Source organism: Pleuronectes platessa, chromosome 21 (genome assembly GCF_947347685.1).
Source record: "Pleuronectes platessa chromosome 21, fPlePla1.1, whole genome shotgun sequence".
Lineage (NCBI taxonomy): Eukaryota > Metazoa > Chordata > Actinopteri > Pleuronectiformes > Pleuronectidae > Pleuronectes > Pleuronectes platessa.
The window spans coordinates 16,459,578-16,479,463 of NC_070646.1; the positions used below are offsets into that span (position 1 = coordinate 16,459,578).

Genomic DNA, 19,886 nt, shown 5'->3' on the forward strand with positions numbered 1-19,886 from the left:
GAGCAGTGGACAGAAAACCATTAAAATGTTTTCCAATTTGCTGGGTTGACAGCACACACCCTGACAGCCAGGCCCCCATACCATACTGATTAATATTCTCACTAACCCTCTCCTGGCCCTCCGTCTCATCAGCCCCCTCCCACACTAAAAGACATTCTGTCTTTTCTCCTCTGCTCCTTCTCCTCGCTGTGTTGACCACTGATGTCGAGGTCCAGACACAGAGCAGGCAGCCTAATGATTTCCTCCACCTCCTCTCCCTGCTCCCTCCACCTTGTCTTACCCGGCAGAACTTTGTCAAAAACTCTTACCTCGTAGAACTTTTTCACTGTGTCCACCTGCAGCTTATCGAAGACCTCGAAGTCATGCTCCTCCACCAGCTTGTCTCTGTAGACCCGGCTGCACTCGTGCAGGTAGATTTTCAGCAGGTCCGGAGGGGCTTTCAGACACTCGCTGGTACAGAAGAGAATGCCCTGGGCAGAGATGGGAGAGAGCAAAGCTTAGAGTTTCATTCCAGAAGCTGATTTGGCCCATTTACACTAAAACGAGGAGGGAAATACAGCTCAGTCACTCAGAGTAAATCAATGGATATTGAGTGGGCAAGCTGTTAGTCAGAGAAACTCAGAAAATAACGGCAGAGCTTTCCTTTCATCTCACTGTCTCAGAAGTGTTGCCGCATGTGGTTACAAGTTCTGTGGGCAGGTGTTGGATGGAAGAAATGAATTGTGAAAAATCAGGGAATTGGGTTGCATGTGGCTGCAGTGCTTTCAAAGAGGGTTTAGTTATTTCAGCCTATGAGCTTGTCTGGAAATGTTTCCCTTTTTTGAAGTCTGCTATTTTTTGAGTGTCCAAATTCTAAATTTGTGATTTCACATGTGAATGTTATGATGACATAAGGCTCTGAAAAAAGACCCACTATCATGAAAACATAGCAGCAATGACATTAACCCTATTTTACTCTCAGAAATATCAGTAACACCTTATAATGATCAAGTAAACAGATTTACCGAAGTCAGTATGCTAATATGCACACAATGACAACATTGCCAACATGTTTATGTTTAGTGAGCTTTCAGGGGCCAGGGTCTACCACACCAGACAGGATCCCAGGTGCAGGATGTGTAAAGACGCAGCTGACATGTCGGTAAGGACGGCATACATGGAACACAATAACCATGGATGACATGAGGAAGAGGAACATCTGTGGCAAGTATGGGCTGGAGGTCCCAGAGAAAAAACCTCCAAAGGTGGTTGAGAATTTCCTGGCTAAGATCCTGTGGGACCCCCATATCCAGACAGATTACTACTACTACTACTCATCCTAATTGAAAACAACAGAAATCCAGGGAATCAATACACTGAGCAGATGAGTGTTTAGTGGATGATTGATGATTAACATGTCTCTACTGGATGCTTGTATAATGTATATGTTTCCCACACGGCCATTCCCGTCAAGACGAGCAGAATGGACGGTGCCCCTTTAGGCACCTCACATAACAGGTGTGGTAGAGGACGAGAAAGAGGACGAGGGGACGCCCGGGAACTTGTTTCCCTCTGCACATTGTCCCCCAGGAGGCTGAGCTAGGCAAACAGATGTTGTGTGTTTCCAGCCCCAGAACTTATTCTAATCAACAGAATCCTCTCTGGGGGTAAAGCCAGCTGAATCTGATCTGCCTTCATATCTTAGCCCACTGAATGAGAAAATTGGCTGCTAGAGCCACTGTGTAATGGTGCAGATAGGGGAGGTGTGCTGTGTGTTGATTTGTGTGCATGTGTACTGAGCCAGAATTATCGCCACTTCTCTAGATCTACAAAAGTCAAGATGTTTTCTTTTCCACGTATGTGTGAATGAAATAATCCTTTGACTTTTAATTGATCTCCTTTTCTACTCCATTTCATTGCTTAATGATGACAATCATGACATCACTGTGTGTAAAAGTGTGCCTGAGCAAAACGACTAACACCATATGGCAACTCCTCATGGCCGTCATACTCGAGTCTAGCTGTGCATCGTACCAATCAAACAAACAGCAAAGCGCTAACAAACTGAGGAACTTTGTTTTCCTTCTATCCAGCTGACTTTCTCTCCCTGATTCTTCATCGCTTTGCTCCACTCAGATGAGAGGGATTAGAGAGTTCTGTGTGCCGGCATGTATCTGTCTGTGCACGCTTTCCCTGTAGCCTGACAGCTGCTCTGAGCCCCAAACACTACTTCCCCCCCTAACTAATGCACCCAGCTGACTATCCACGAAACATCATACAGACATATTGTGCAGTCAGTACAGTTCTGCTTCAGAGTCACTCTGCAACGTGACTCTCATGTACTCTGTTTCTCTCTCTTTGCCTTTACTCTGTCCACATCCCCCCATCCTCTCACTTGCCTCTTGAGCTTCAAGGAGCTCATTTAGGCTGACGTGGAGAAGACAGGCCGGCAGAAATGCCTGCTGGTCATGGCTGAGAATGAACCCTGGCAAACAGAGCTCTTTGACAATGCTCCGGGTCGGATGTGAAAGTGTTTGTCTTGCACTTAAAGCAGAATTTGGCTACAGTACTTGACTTATAGTTTGTCTAATCTAACATCAACCGGGTGTTCGCCCCAGTGTTTCATGGAGACAGTCTGAAGCAGAAGACCCAGTGAGAAGGTAAGTGCTCAGGGACAAAGTGGGAAAATGTGTTGAAAAAAAGCAGGAGAATAATTTAGCTCCACTCATATTTCAACATAAAAGCCCTCGCCTGAGAATTTTGTCAGCAAATAACATAAACAATATTTTCATAAAGATGCATCCTTGAGCTTTGTCTGGACCAGCTTCTCTTGTCACATTTAAAAACACCTTTTCAACACACAGAGTCTCTGAGCTCATCTTTCTGCCTCATTAGAGATGATCATAACAAGACTGTCTTCTGGCTACAATCTTTCAAAGTTTTGAAAAATAAAGTGAATCACAAAGAGTCCCCCAATTATTTCCGCTGAGGTAAACATCTGAAACCTCCAGCCAGAAAACGCTGAGTGACAATTAGGCCTTGTGCTCGATATTAAAGAAATCGTCTGTACAGTCGCCGCAAATACTTTCCAACTTCTGAAGGTGTTAAAGCGCAGAGGTGTGGAGGGGGAATTACAGCAGAGACAGATCTGTGAGCTGCAAGTTCTGCTAACCTCCACCGGTCGTGCCAGGAGATGTCGGGCAGAAAGAGTTAGACAGGAAAACTTCAAACTAGCTCCAGGAGTCCCTTTCTGACGTCCTTTACAAACTCTCTAGAGGAACAGCCACCAAAACTTTCACACTGTTCCCTCTGAGTGGCCATTGGATATCCAGTTGCACTATGCAGAATGACTTTGACAAACAGGTAGAAAGGTCTATTCTAAAGCTGGCCTCAGAATACTAATATGCTAAACTACAATGCTAAATGTGGTGTACCATTATATCTGCTGCCTATCGGCATGTCAGCACTGAGACTGTGAGCTTGTTTGTGTTTTGACGTTAGCATTTAGCTTTGAGTGTCTCTGTGAACAGCCTGAAAAAACTACTTACCCCTTTTGGATTTAGTTGCTTGTCCTCACCTTTTAATGCGCGGCCTTGTAGTGCTTGTGAGTCCAAACTATAAACGACTCTTTTAACATGACACATTAATTTTATCTATTGTTAACGTAACAAATATCGATTAGTGCAGTTTTTAACAAGTGCACATAAAACATAATTTTATTACATCTGCAGTAGTAGATAGTTGATTATATAGTGAAAACCCAGAGCTGCCTTTGTAAACTCCAGATAAAATTATGAAAAATTTAGTTTTCTATAGCTGAGTGGCTTAAAGCATTAATTATTACAACGGAGTGTGTTAAATGAGGGAGCCTGCCCCCCATGAAACCGTGGAGGATTCTGACAGAATTATTGCCCCAAAAGCTTCTCCCTTCACAGCCTCCCTGCTCTGATATTATATTCATTTAAATACATTAAATCATCACTAAAACCCGTGGAAGTGCAAATCCATTCTATTTTCTGTTACACTTATCTCAGACTTATTTCTAGCTTTCAGACTCGGCTCTTAAATCAATAATCATTTAGATGAGAAATTAGTGACAGAAGCCTGACTCTTTCCACATGGGAGGCAGAGCCATAGAACCAGAGAGAGAACTGCAGCAAACCACCTCACTCCGTGTTTAAAATGGAAAAGGGAGTGAAGTGAAGAAGCACACAACTCCCAGGCAACTCCTGACATTTCATTATGAAAGGATTAACCTGAGGTTGTTCCTTTTTCTCAAAGAAGGTCTATGTGGATAAATCCTTCTCATACATTTTTCTATATTTGTGTCACCTGGAAAATGTTGGAGAGATCTCTCAGGTTGAAGATGTAGTGGAACTTGACTGCGGTGGGCAGGAAGTTGCAGGAGATGCGCTGGTGCAGAGCCAGGGCTAACTGGACCAGGGTGGGGCAGCTCTTCTGCAGGGTGGCGGTGAAGCCCGGTCCTTTCAGGTGATGAGACAGGATGGAGGTGTAGATGGTGCTCAGGGCCTCGGGTCCGGGAAATGACAGGGCAAAGACTGAGAAGTGCCGCTGTTGATGGAGATACAGCACAAGCAAGGAGACAGTAAACAAGTTGTTCCTCAACCTGTGAGTGTTTGCAGCATTAAGTAAAGGGAGTTGGGGGGGGGGCTGTACCTGCAGTCGTGGATTAATGGTGAAGCTGCCAGCTGTGGGGTTCATGCAGGATACATATTGAACGTTGTTTATTTCCTTCAAAAGCAGTTTAGTACGGTCATACCTGAGAGTGCACACACACAAAAAAACATCATTATTTAACAGCCTCAAAATGCACAGAAAACACACACCCTAGCTCCCACACACACAAAACCCTTCCCCACACTTATGCCGATATGGATGCCTCAGCTCCCACTTAAGCTGGCGTGGCTCAGTGGCATCCTCCTTCCTCTCAATTTCATACCTGAAATCCTCCCAGCATATCTCTAATGGGCTGACTGTGTCTAAGCCAGTCAGCCTGTGTCTGACGCAGTGGAACCATGTTCAGAATGGCCTCACTGTGTCAGAGAGATGAGCAACAAAATCCTTTTAAGGGGAATCATAGAACTGCTGCTCTCGCATTTGACTCCTGACTCTTGTAGAAGTTGTAGCCCATTGATACTGAAGCGGGGATCTGTCTGAATACTAGAGGGGAAGCGATTTCAGCAGAAAGGCTGTTCATGTGAATTATTATGGTATTAGACCTATCAGCTGCTGGCACTCCATTATCTGAATGATCCTCTTCTGTGTTAATACATGGAGAAAATGTCTGAAAGTGTCCATCATTTAGGCAATTACAGTCTTAAACAGTTCCACTGATTTCACCCAGGAAGACGGTCTAGACATAATATTCCTCTTTTAAACTGCAACAAACTCATGTTTACTCATACTTACAGGATATGTGTCATAGCTGCAATATAATGTCATAGCCTTACCAGTGATTATAGTCCATGTGTTGGCGTATGATTGTGTGAGGCTGCACGGTGCCATATGCGTCCACCTCAGGCATATTCATGTCATCTATGAAGTAGATGAGTCTTCTGCTGCCTGGAGGTCCGTAGTTACGCCCTGCTTTCTTCTCCAGGGGCTTTTCCAGCACCGCTGTGTAGGAAAAGAGTGATGGAGCAGAGGTGAGGGGAAGACAGAGTGAGAACTGAGAATAAACAATATCTGGGAGTGGTTGAGGTAAAGAGTCGGGGGTCAGTATTGACACATAACTGGTAGAGTACAGAGGAGGACCCCCAAAAGGATCACAGTATGAATAGGGTTGGGGTCCTACACGTCCGGGATCCACCAGACCGAATCAACGAGGATTTTGGTTCCTCATTTCAGTGCCTGAGTTTTGACCTGAAATAGTTTCCATGCTTACTGGAAACATAAACATAAAGACTCTCTAAATGGCTCTGATAAAGGCCTATGGTTCACACGGAATGAATCACAATTTAACTACAGGTGTGTGTTAGCCTTAGTATTATGAAATGTTTTAAGTCTAATACATGTAGCATTAAACACTGTTTTCGAAGGTTAATCAACCAGACGTTAATATTTTCTGTATCTGTTGTAAAAAGGCTAATGTAAATGCAGGGTTATTACATTGGAGCATAGCAGATGTAGTGTAGTAGTTGAAGGGCGCATTTTTAATCATGTATTTATCTGCGTCCAACGATCCCAGTTTGTCCCCGACCAGGACAGACTTCCCAGTCCCAGCATTCCCCACCAGCATGACGGGCCGACGGTGCTCCAGGAGGCGGTCCATGAAGTAACGGACTCGAATGGTCTCTGTTGTGTGGACCAAGCAAGCCTGCACATGGGAAACACACACACAAACACACACATTTGCTCAATCACCTAATCCAATATGTCTATTCTAACTATCAATCAATCTTAACTGTGAAAAGGTAGAGAATGCCTAATAGAAGATACTGGATTTCCTGGATGTGACAGAAACAGTCCTAAATAAATGAAATAAACTATTTTAACAGATAAAGGGCATTAGAACCAGGAAGGGATACTAGATAAATACTGTTATTGCCAAAACAAGTACAGTTACAAGTAAAACTAAACCTGTTTGGTTTTAAAGTTTTGAGTGACCAAAATTGGTACAGAGTGTGACATTTTATACTTTATAGCTATAAAGTTGATATAGTTTCCTGGTGGACAAACCAATGAATGTTTTTAAATGAGCTCAAACAATCTTTACAGTAATTTATTGTTGTTGCAGACCGATATAGCAGCTGATACCTGTGATAAAGAAAGAAATAATAATATTGATGCTTATGTATTAGTGGGTCGGGCTTTGAATTAAAGCTATCATATGAAACAAAGACCCCACATGAAGATAAAACTCATGTCGGACATGTTATGGTCACGCAAAGTTGGTTGAATGAAACTATTTAAACATCCAGCTGCCACAGAAGATTATAGTGTTAGCATTCATTTGGAGCCAGGTACCTTGTAGTAGATCTATCAGAGCTGTATCATTGAATACAGCAGCAGCAGGAAACTGAAACCTGTTTATTCAGAAATATTAACTGATGCAGATTGAACCTTTTAGTCAATAGTTGACAACTTCTGTCAGTTGACTAATTGACTACATGATGATGTGTGTATGATGTAATCCACTCGATGGGACTGGATGTAAAATCCTGATAGAAACAAGCTGTTGTACCTGAAGCGGTGTATCTGCGTCCATCTCAAACTTGGGCACCAATTTGGACCAGGGTTCAAACTTCTTGCTCTCGGGGTCGATGTAGTAATCCAACACAGTTCCATGGGACGGGAACTTGATGGTTTTGAACTCAGTCACCCACCACTTGCTGAACTCCACTCTGTAGTCGACCAGCTATTCACACAGAGCACACACGCAGAGACACAGAGGGTCAATACTCCACAATCACTTCCTCCCTGCTTTTTTTTCTCCTCCATACAAGAGCTATGGATCTGGGCCTTTCAGTTGCATTGGTGTGCTTATGAAGCGGAGGACAAATAAACAGCAGCAACACAGAGACGCAGAGATTCCTTTTTAAAAAGCCTGTCATTTCTTCAACTCAGAATAATTTTCAAAAATTACTTTTCATGAATAGATACAGAAAGTGAGCAAAAAACAGTTTTCAGCTGTTTCACTTATGCCCCATTCTTCTCCCTGTTTATGCAACCACTTAGTAAGTGCCTCACATGGCCAGAGGCCCACACAGTACCTGGTCCTGGAACATGGCTCCCCCGAAGGCCCAGACCGCAGCAAAGACAAAATAGAGCTCGTAAAGTTCCTTGGCACAGTCTGGTGGGGTGTTCTCAGGAGTCAGCAGACACTCCAGCAAGTAGCACAGCATCTGGACCATACTCTGCTCAGGGATAGGGATGATCTTCTTGAACCTGAGCAAAAACAAACACATTACCTGACCAGATTCAAGCATTACCACGGACTTGTGCTGTAAATGGTAAATGGTTTTGTATTTATATAGCGTTTTTCTAGTCTTGAAGACCATTCAAAGTGCTTTACAGTACAGTTTTACATTCACAAATTCACACACACATTCATACAGTGCATCTATTCGCAGCACTTAGTTATTCTATGGGGGGGCCGTTCGGGGATCAGCATCTTGCCCAAGGACACTTCGGCATGCAGATGGGTCAGACTGGGGATCGAACTGCCGACCATCAGATTGGAGGACGACCACTCTACCCCTCAACTATAGCTGAATCATTGGGTCAGAATAAGAGGTACTGTGCAGAAAGAGTTAAACAAAAGGTTTAAATATGTTTTCACTGAAATATTTAACATAAAAAACAAAGCAATTCTGTTATTTCAAGAAACTGGATGGCACATTTATAAGCTGTGGCGTAGTGGTGCATTTTTCCGGTTTTTGGCCTCTCATAGAGGACAAACTACTCCTCCTCTGCTTCCTGCTTCTCTGTCTCAGCTCCAATAGCAGTGGTGACAGAGGTGTTAGAGGAGATGAGTGGTCCTGTGCAGCAGAAGAGAATGCAGGAGAGCATCCAGTTCTTCTGAGTCACTCCCGGTTTGCTCCTGTCCAAACCACCCACCTCTGCACAGTCCCTCCCCCAAGACATTTCGCTTCCCAACATCCTGCGTCAACTGGACATGTCTGTGATCATGATGTTCACAGTGACACAGAGAAGCTGCTTACCTCGTTCTGAGGACGTCCAGGCAAGAGGGGAGGTACTTGTCGAACAGTATGGTCAGGTTGGCCTTCTCTGATTGGACCGGCCTATTGTCAATCCAGCTGGATACGGGGGGGTTCCAGCCAAGATCTGCTGGGTTTATGTACAGGATGCCTGGAGAGAACACACAGGTAAAAATATGTAAGTACTCCATGGTGGCACCTCCATGATTCTATCAAATGCAATGTACACAGCAGAATATACCTGGCAGCTAACAATATTTAAGAAAAACAATTCAAATAAAGAAATAAAAAAATCAAAGGACACATTGACAATTTGTGTGTTATAAAGTATGTATGCTAAACATGTAAATGGCCAAATGCACAACATCTCTCAACATGTTATGTGTTGTGATTTGATATAGACATGTCTAAAATCATTATATTTATTACTTTATATTAATTCTAAATGATTATTGCGGTTCTGAGGTTTCTGAATGACGCAGAAAAACTGATGATCACTTCACTTCGACTAATTTCATGCGGGCGTGAACGTTGCAATCCCTGACTATCTGGTCTACTCAAAAATATCATAATTGAGCTACAGCTATTGCAGAACTCTGCAGCCGGATTGCTGACCTGGAACAGAGAAAGACTAATGTTATATATAATAATGATTATTATATTATCATTCCCCTCACCGATAATAATTTTGTTAATTGCTTTTATAACTTTTGAAATCTATTTTCCGTAATTTCAGTGAGAGCATTTTTATTTGTTTTGTCTAGGCTTATCATCAATTGTGAAGCGCTTTGAACTGCACTTACGTTTGATTGATTGTTTGAAACGACCTTTTCGATACGGAGCACAAAGAGCAAAGAAAGAAGAAAAGCAAGAAGTACCTGCTCGGGACACTGTGGCAGGAGTAGCGGTACGGAGGTGGCTGATCTCGAACACCAGCCTCATGGTAGGGTTGAGAGGGATCCGCTCGTTACTGGCCAGAGTCAGCACCTAACAGAACCAGACACAGTGTATGAGGACATCACCGAGAAGGAAGGGGCTCATTTTGTGCTTCCTCCTCAAACAGCTCTACAATATACTGTCACTTTTTATTGCTTGTGTGCTGTAGGTTGTGTGGAGAGCTTTTTATAAACACTCTATTGTCCAGAGCCACAATCTCCTATTCATATCTGTCTGATCATTTACAGCAGACAGTGAATGTGTCACATGTGTTGTGAAGGAAAGACTATAAGTCAACGCATTTACAACAAGCACACACACGCACACACATACACACGCACACACACACACACTCACACACACACACACACACAGACACACACACACACACAATCTTCAATTTGCTCACACCTTGTTGTCATCCATGACTGTGTTGAGGGACTCAATCCACATTGGGTCAATGTCTCCATCCAGAACGATCCACTTAGGCCCGTTGTGAGCGACATTGGACAGGTCACGCAATATGTTGGAGAAAAGGCCTGCAGGAAGAGAGAGAGAGCACACTCTAGTTACTCTGTTCTCTTGTCACTCTGTCATACACTTTTTCTACATGACTCCTCCATCACCATCTTTCCACTCTCTTGTGGCTGGGTTGATGATCCCGAAAAGCTCGTCATTGGTCACAGCCTTTGGGTTGAGGTCGGTCCACATGGGTCTGCGCTTCATGTTCTGGTAGGTCCTCTGGAGTGACCTCAGCACCTTACTCTTTCCTGTGCCGGTGTTCCCGATCACAAACACAGAGTGGCGCACAGCCAGCAGCTCCTCCAGCTGCACCACCTACCAAACAAACACAGTGAAACGTTTTAGATAATGCTCTGTCTTCCTCACATAGAGGGTCGATGACAAAGATTGGGGGGAAAAAGCTCTAAAGTATATATATTATTATTTTAAAAACAAATTATATTAAAAGATTATTTTACTGTGGTTTCTTTGTTCCTTGACTCAGTGGTCTCACACTCTAACACTTCCCGTGAATCCAGGTATGTGTGGCGACACCACAGAGCGGGTAACAGAGAGTGAAAGGGAGAGGAAGGGGTAAAGAGAGATTTCCTCCCCACTTCCACTTAAACATACAGATGGCAGAGCTCAATCAATGCCATCGACCAGGCTCCTTGCTGCTCCTACTCCTCATCCATTCAGCCGGGGCGCAGGCGGGCGGCTTCACACTCCCAAAGGCCCCGGCTGATTGCTGCTTTGATGCAGGGAGGTCTACTGCTAGCACAGGCTAACACTTTAAGGGGTGCACTCTCTCTCTCTCAACTCGCCCGCTCCCCCTGAAATCAAAAGGTTGGCCATACAAACAAAGGCAGTAGAAGTTCAGGCTCTGGGTGTGGATGGTTGTTATTGACTGACATGCCATTCTCTCTCCCCCTCTGTTTCTCCTCCTCTTTGTTTATTTCTGTGGCTGTCTCTCATAATGTCAGGGTTAAGTGGCATGGTGCAGTGCCAGCCTCCATTGATGGACTGGTATTATGTGGTTCCCATGTCTATTTGACCTGAGGCAGATTGCACTTATTTCCCCTGGTCCTGTGTTCATGTGACTCTGACATATAGTGCCTTCTACTGTGCATGTGTTTGTATGTGTGTGTGTGTGTGTGTGTGTGTGTCTGTGTGTGTGTGTGTGTCTGTGTGTATGTGTGTGTGTGTGTGTCTGTGTGTATGTGTGTGTGTGTGTGTACTCAGAGAGACTTTAGTTTACAATGGGTAGAGACTGCTGTTTGAGAGTTAAGAGTGGTTTAAGGGTTGTGGGAGGAATTAGGTCTAGGTTAGTTTGAGGAGATGGTGTATACAGTATTTATTCCATTGTTTTCTTGGATTTCCTGCTGTCACGGTCCAAAAACAAGCAGACTAGGGTGAGGTTGATTGGAAAATACAAATGAACTGAATGTGTGAATGTGAGAGTGACTGTATGTCGACACTGCTCAGCACTGGAGACCTGTCCAGAGTGAACCCTATTGGTCAGTGTCAGTGGGGATTCGCTCCAGCTCCATCTGCATCCGTCAAAGGATAAGCAGTATAGATAATGGATGGATGAATAAATGAGTGCGACAACTCCAACAGCTAATATCTGATAGATTGTTGTGGATTAAAACCCTATTTGGGGACTTTGCTTTTGCTTCTCAAACTACTTGAGCTTGCCTTTATCCTTGGTTTAGCCACATTTTTGAGTTTAACATCAGCAGACAAGCATGAGAGCTGTCAGCAGGCTGTGGAGGAATCGTGTTTACTCTACCTTAAGTACAAAATTGTCCTCAGCCTGTAACTTCAAGTCCAGGATAGAGTCCTTTACATGCTTCTCAAAGTCGAAATCTCTCTTCCTGGGCACGTCCAGGGCAGGAAACAGATCTCCAATCAGCCCCATGAACACTGGCATGTCATCAGTCACAATCTTGGGGATGTTGAAGTCCCTTAGCGCTCGCATCAGCACCTGGTCCTCCGCTCTGTCGGGGTCTCCTCTCTTCAGGGAGCCGGCCACCACCAGCACTGACTTGATGGCTCGTAGGCCCCAGTCATAGTGGTCCTTTGGTAAAGACCAGAGAAATATCAGTGAGCAGAGGAAAATACACAAATACACATATCATGACTCGTCATCAACAAATATTAACTCCAAATTTCCAATTGCTCACTGGTTCATTTAACCAATTCAAATTGATTGAAATGACATTTCTCCATATACACGAGACAAAATAATAATCCTAATATAACACATTTTTACAGTGAGTTTCCTCTGTCATCACTTTTGTTTTATACTGCATAAATGTGCCATTGATTTGCAGTTTCAACCCTTGTGAGCTTAGAGAAGCAGTCTGTTCATTATCATTTGATTTCATTACCACTAAGTTGCTAAAGATGGAAATTTGTATCAGAACTGAGGCAAACAACTTTGAGCAAGGTTTTAAAAAAGTGTTGTTATCGTGATATTTAAAAATGTCTGGAGAACTACAGCTATACAAAACAATAAAAAAGGAACTGCTGTGCTTTCAGAGTGAAATGAGGCCTTTGGTTGCTGGATTTTCTCCTCATTATATTGCTTAGCTGAAGTTATCTACGCTCCACAGATACATTGAGGCAGCACTGTACATAACATTATTGTTTTCTTTAAATTATGTCCTGCATGTAAAACAGCACATGACTGGAAAATAATAATCATAATAATAATAACTTAAATTTATACAGCGCCTTTCAAGAGACCAAAGGACAAAAGAAAAAACACAGGCTCGAGATAAACAGCACTAATGGCAGGGTGGAGCATTAACTGAGGCCAAAGGCCTTAGTGAACGAGTGGTGCTTGAGTAATTTAACTGTCCAGAGATTTAGCGTTGTGGATTTGGCAGGCAGAAAGGATTAAAGAAGACACTACTAGATAGAACAACATCACAAGCCTGGAGCTTCTCATTCATATGCATGTAACCCTCCACTCTGACAGTCAAGTTAGCGACTCAGCTCTTGTGTGGTACCTCTCAGTCATTCCTTGTTCAAAAGCCTCAAATATGTTGAAAAAGAGCATTGTGTCAGTTTACAGGCTTTGAAGTTGATATAGATGTGAGTCTTCTATAACCAGATCAGATGTGTAACATTGAAGAGATCAGACAGTACCTGTTTGGACAACAGCTCTTTGCACAGCGTGTAGAGCGTGATGAACTTCCTGGCAAGGACCCGGGCATCAAGAAAGCCCTCAGCCACCAGCATGATCTCACAGATCAGCTCGAAGTCTGGCACCACCATGGCACAAGGTCTGTGGAGACGTGGAGAGAACACATTTAAATGAGCTCAGTTCTTCTTCATAATCATAATCATAATCACAGATTAATCTTTTGCCATCCAAAGTGCATCATTTAATTAAATATGCACATTAACTCATGGTCATTTTACATCATTTTGACATCACACACAACTACAATTTCTGCCCTGCAGTTGTATGCCTCCGTTAACCAGTCGGATTCAGTCGACATGCGTTTACAAGGCAAAAAAAGGTTGGACTAGCTAGAACACAATGCCTCCATCCACTTGCTTTGGCTGACACAGAGGCCTAAAAAGCAGAGAGATGTCAACATTAATACCCGACACAGTCCATCATGTTTAAACCACTACTGTATACTATCACAATTAAACAAGCCACACAGCTTTGCGCCAATATTATGCTTTATCCCTCAAAGGCTTTTAGGCGTTTTGCATTAAAAACAAATCTGTCCCTTCAGAGAGGACCTGATATCTGGCATGCTCTCTCTCCCTTCATTTCCGCCCTTACCTTGATTCATGTACCTGCAGCCTTGTGGGTTTAGTGTCATGTTCAAAACGTTTTTTTTTTGCAGGCTTCTCCTTCGTCTCTTTGGACTGAACTAGTTTGTCACTTTGGACAAAAGTGTCAGAAATGTAACTTTAATGTAAAATTAGCTTAACATGAATGTAGTCAGGGAGATATATAAGGTAATTAGGGCAAGAGCACCGAATGGTGAGAGGCCCTATTGAAATTGGAAGGATTCATCTTATTATCATTGTGACGAAACTGAATTGGCTTTTTGAGGGCTTTAACATGCTGAACCTCTTACCAAACTTTGCAGAAAATTTGAAAGTGGTGAAAATGTTACGGATTCTGGAGTAATTTGAAATGGGTGTGGCAAAATGGCTCAACAGTGCCCCTTGGAACCAGCCCTTATGTATCCCCTTGACCGATCTTCACCAAAATCGGAACACAGGTGTATCGTGACCAGTCATACAAAAAAGTCTCAAGGGGCATTGTGAAAAACGCAACAGGAAGCCCGCCATTCTCAATTTAGTGGCCATTTTGGCCATATTCCACGTTTTTACTTTAAAGTACTTGTCCCATGGCTTTCTTAAGATCAACTTCACATTAAGATGAGTATCATCACAACAAGATGGAGATAAAAACTGATTTAAAGATCGATTTTTAGTCACATCGTGTTACCGTGGCGTGGCGTCAAAGTTTGATTAAACGGCATCAAAACATGAGGTTCTGTCTCTCGGACATACATGGTTCAATCGAGTCCAAACTAGACATGTAAGACAAGAGTCCCGGTCTGACGACATCTACACAGATGTCCCCTGGTGGCAACAGGAAATGTCTTGTTTTTTGCATGTCTTACACTTGGATGTATTCCTCCTCATCCACTGACCTCAACCATGTCAAACTGTATCAAATGGGTCTCAAGACATTGGTTATGCAGGCATAAGATTACTGTGACTTTTCATCAAATGCCATATTAATGGGGTGGCATTAAAGTTCATCAACTCGCTGTGAAACACAAAATTGCTGAAACTTCAGTGTTCATGGTTCTATCTCACTCAAATTACATGTGTGTATTATCATCCCCCCCTTGAAGATATAGGCGGCATAAACCGAGATAAATGGTGTTCAATGGGACACAAATTCACACTCTGCGTGTCAATATATTTGGCCAAACAGATGAAGCCCTGCTACTCTAGATGATAAATTAAAGAAATTCACATCATTAACGGGTTTATCAGTCAGAAAAAAATTCCCTTCCTATGTGGACTTGTGGTGCAGATGCCAATGTTGATAGTGGGGAGTAAAAAATCCAATATACCAGTATATTGACAAATATATATATGAACATTTATATAATTCAGATATAGCTAAACATAATTAAGACTTTGTATGTAATATTTTGCATATTTAAGACTTTTCCAACCAGCAGTTATTGTGGATTCACAGTTTTATTTCATTGTCTTAAACAATGTCGGACAAAAGATTTATTTTACATTTTCACTGATTTCACAGAGAATAATTCATGGATCTTGAGTAGAATAATAATACATTTAGGGGAATGCTGAACTCCAAGATTATTAGTCTAGATTTTTGCATTTTGTGATGAAATATGACTTTAAAAGGAAACATGTAAAAGTAAAGAAATCAAGGAATAAATGGAATGAAAAGGAAGAAGAGAATTGTTTTGGGTGGCATTTAGCCACCTGGTAGAGCTGCTGCCCCAAAGAGGAAAGCCTTCAACCCGCAGACGCGCGTTAGACGAGCGTTAGACTCCAACCTGCGGCCATTTATGCATGTCCTCCCCAACTCTCTCTGTTCCCCTTTCACAACTAAGCCTATGTCCTATAAAAACATAAATATAAAGATTATAAAAAGACCCAAAAATACATGTAAAGGAAAAGGACTCATTAAGATCATTAAGATACGTTCAATGTTCTATATATTGAAGGCTCATGCTCCTTGATCTTAAAGGTTCCATTGATAGGTCCTTTATAGCAAAATAAGAATAAGGGGATAAACTTTAACTGACTAAGAAATCTGTCCAGAATAATTCTAACTTTCTATTTACTAATAGATTCAACCAGTGATGGAAGGTTTTTCTCACCAAAACATGGGGACTATTCAAGACCCAGAAACGATTCTACAGAACTCTTTTTTTATGTCTCAACAACTAAGCCACCTAATAGACCTGCTGGCCAAGGAGAACACCAAGTTCAAGGAGGAGAAGACTAAAAAGAACGTTCTCCAAGAAGAGCTGGATAAGCTAAAAACTTCTCATCACGAGGTCTGCCAAAGTTATGCAACCAATCAGGAGAAGTTCAACACCGAGCTCCAGGAGGAGAAGAGGATGAAGAACTCTCTCCAAGAAGAGCTGGAGAATCTCGCAGCTTCTTGTCACGAGGTCTGCCAAAGTCATGCATCCTATCAGGAGAGGTTCAACACCGAGCTCAAGAAGGAGAAGAGGATGAAGAACATTCTCCAAGAAGAGCTGGAGAGGCTCAAAACTTCTCACCACGAGGTCTGCCAAAGTCAAACAACCAACATGGAGGAGTTCAAAAGCCATCTCCAGGAGGAGAAGATGAAAAATAACATTTTCCAAGAAGAGCTGGAGACGCTCAAAGCCTCTTATCACGAGGTCTGCCAAAGTCATACAACCCATCAGGAGAAGTTAAACACCGAGCTCCAGGAAGAGAAGAAGAAGAAGAACGTTCTCCAAGAAGAACTGAAAAATCTCAAGGCTTCTCATCAGGAGGTCTGCCAAAGTCATGCAACCACCCAGGAGAAGTTCAAGACTGAGCTCCAGGAGGAGAAGATGAAGAAGAACGATCTCCAAGAAGAGCTGGAGAAGCTCAAAGCTTCTTATCACAAGGTCTGGCAAAGTCATACAACCAACCAGGAGAAGTTGAAAACCGAGCTTCAGGAGGAGAAGAAGAAGAAGAACGATTTCCAAAAAGAGCTGGAGAAGCTCAAAGCTTCTTATCACGAGGTCTGGCAAAGTGTTGCCATCAACCAGGAGAAGTTAAACACCGAGCTCCAGGAGGAAAAGATGAAAAAGAACGTTATCCAAAAAGAGCTGGAGAAGCTCAAAACTTCTCACCACGAGGTCTTCCAAAGTCATACAACCAACATGGAGGAGTTCAAAAGCCATCTCCAGGAGGAGAAGATGAAAAATAACATTTTCCAAGAAGAGCTGGAGACGCTTAAAGCCTCTTATCACGAGGTCTGCCAAAGACATACAACCAATCAGGAGAAGATGAAAACCGAGCTTCAGGAGGAGAAGAAGAAGAAGAACGTTTTCCAAAAAGAGCTGGAAAAGCTCAAAGCTTCTTGTCGCGAGGTCTGCCAAAGTCATGCAACCAATCGGGAGAAGTTCAACACCGAGCTCCAGGAGGAGAAGAAGAAGAAGAACGATCTCCAAGATGAGCTGGAGAAGCTCAAAGCTTCTTATCACAAGGTCTGGCAAAGTCATACAACCAACCAGGAGAAGTTGAAAACCGAGCTTCAGGATGAGAAGAAGAAGAAGAACGATTTCCAAGAAGAGCTGGAGAAGCTCAAAGCTTCTTATCACAAGGTCTGCCAAAGTCATACAACCAACCAGGAGAAGTTGAAAACCGAGCTTCAGGAGGAGAAAAAGAAGAAGAACGATTTCCAAGAAGAGCTGGAAAAGATCAAAGCTTCCCATCACGAGGTCTGCCAAAGTCATGCAACCACCCAGGAGAAGTTCAAGACCGAGCTCCAGGAGGAGAAGATGAAGAAGAACGGTCTCCAAGAAGAGCTGGAAAAGCTCAAAGCTTCTTATCACAAGGTCTGGCAAAGTCATACAACCAACCAGGAGAAGTTGAAAACCGAGCTTCAGGAGGAGAAAAAGAAGAAGAACGATTTCCAAGAAGAGCTGGAAAAGCTCAAAGCTTCTTGTCGCGAGGTCTACCAAAGTCATGCAACCAATCAGGAGAAGTTAAACACCGAGCTCCGGGAGGAGAAGGAGAAGAAGAATGTTCTCCTAAAAAATCTGGAGAAGTTCAGGGTTACTTCTGATGAGGTCTTCCAAAGATATAAACCTTATGTTTCCAGAACTGAGATCACTGAGGAAGAGGTTCTCTCCAATGTTCTCCCTGATCCCAAACCCAAGGAGACGGGGCTGCCTTAGAAGACAGAGAAACCAAAGAATGCTTCATCGTGTAAGAGAGTCCGTCACCTTGAGTGGTTGTGCAGGAGGCGGAAGTTAGCGGCGCTGACATCCCCCAGCAACTGAGCTGAATTTACTTTCTTTATATCGTCTTCACCTGCTGTGAGGACTGTCAAGGTTAATGGAGGGATTTACAATTTGATTTCAAAACATCATACAAATAAAAATAATGTCCTCACATTGATAGTATCGCACCAAATAAAACTATAAAAAACTAAATGTCTTGCACATTTTGATGTATTTAAGATACGGTAAGATAAGATGAACCTTAATTTATCCTCCATAGAGGAAATTCACAAATGCAACAGCAGAAAAGAAAGTGTATCAGATACATCCTCCTGCAGAGCCGGAGAACGGTTCCAGATGTACACATGTAAGAGTCTAGGAACCACAGTTTAGGCCTGTGCATGCACCACCAGTTTGGTTCTCGTTGTTTTCCTGGTATGCATATATCAGACTCTATATATATCACATTTTATTCTCTTCTATAAAATGTTTGTGGATATCAATTTTTTTATCAATTTAAAATGTATTAAGTTTACACAGCCATATCCCTACATAAAATACATTAATCAGCTGTATGCCTGCACACATGCAAATACAAATATACAGACACTGATATCTACATCTATATCTACATAGATATAGATAGCGTTATTTTTAATTCATACAGATTTTGTGTGTTTTTCAAGGAAACATAAACTTGAAGAATTTTTGTTGACCTTTGTTTAGGCACAGCCATGGAAATCTGAGTGGAGATATAGAGTGCTACTTAAAGCTGTTCACTATGCCACCAGTATATTAATTTGTCTGTGATAGAGTACTGGAATTAATATTCTGCCTTGATGATGTTAGAATGAATACTAGATGTTCAGTTTACTTCGCTTAGTGGGTTTGGAACTCGTGCATCCGTAGGTCTAAAATGTAGTATGTCATATAGTATGACAAAATTATGAGTAAATATAGAAATATATACAAAAGTTGGGATAATTCTATATATACACAAGGCTATTTAAAAAAAAAAAAAGGCAATATAGAGTTGGGATCAGAGTTGTGTTCATGTGCAATTTTTCCATTCTTTGGGCCCGAGGACAGACACTGGGACGCTCCGTCTTGGGCACAGGGACAATGCAGAATATCTTCCAGATCTTGGGCAGCCTCAGAGAGAGGTTGTATAGATGTAGAAACACACCTGACCGCTGCTCCAAACACACCTTGAAGACCTCGGGGTCCATGTTGTCCGGACCTCTAGTCTTTTTCATCCTGTTTTTGGTGAGCTGTCATCTCACCTGGCTGGTCTTGAGTTTCGGGGTAGTTTGGGGCGTGGTGGGGGACAGACTGGGGGAGGTGACAGTAACTAAGATGGCGGCTGAAAACTACAGATATAGTTTGTTCATCTTGTTGTTGAGTCATACCCCATGACGACTAAAGGGAGACGGGACATCTATTTCCATCTTATCTCTATCCTCATATTTTTTCACCATTCTTGCTGCTTTTGATCCTTGTCTCCTAACTTCCCTGATAGCAGATTCGCCGCAAAAAGTGCCGGCACGGAAATCAAGACGAGCACTTTCTACACAAATTTTCACCGAAATAAGAATTGAGGATGATATACTGAAATATTATGATTAGGGCCCGAGCACCGAACGGTGCGAGGCCCTAATGAAATTTAAAGATTTAGACATGCTCAAAAAGTAATGAAACTTTTCAGGAAATTCAAGGTCTACGGATATTTTAGTATCCTGGAGTAATTTGAATTGGGCGTGACAAAATGGCTCAACAGCGCCCCCTGGAA

General features: G+C 42.6%; 1 protein-coding gene across 1 annotated transcript in view; it reads right to left on the reverse strand.

The window, feature by feature from the left end:
• The window catches only part of LOC128427308 (dynein axonemal heavy chain 9), a 116,868-nt gene that overhangs the window by 57,605 nt on the left and 39,377 nt on the right, over positions 1-19,886 (reverse strand). Inside the window, exons 36-48 of the mRNA XM_053414395.1 lie at positions 13,254-13,392; positions 11,890-12,177; positions 10,223-10,433; positions 10,008-10,135; positions 9,539-9,647; positions 8,664-8,811; positions 7,713-7,887; positions 7,184-7,357; positions 6,109-6,316; positions 5,451-5,616; positions 4,657-4,759; positions 4,312-4,551; positions 309-470 (exon numbers count right to left, since the gene is read on the reverse strand). Coding sequence (XP_053270370.1) covers positions 309-470; positions 4,312-4,551; positions 4,657-4,759; positions 5,451-5,616; positions 6,109-6,316; positions 7,184-7,357; positions 7,713-7,887; positions 8,664-8,811; positions 9,539-9,647; positions 10,008-10,135; positions 10,223-10,433; positions 11,890-12,177; positions 13,254-13,392 — 2,251 coding nt within the window. The remainder of the gene's footprint in view (positions 1-308; positions 471-4,311; positions 4,552-4,656; positions 4,760-5,450; positions 5,617-6,108; positions 6,317-7,183; positions 7,358-7,712; positions 7,888-8,663; positions 8,812-9,538; positions 9,648-10,007; positions 10,136-10,222; positions 10,434-11,889; positions 12,178-13,253; positions 13,393-19,886) is intronic.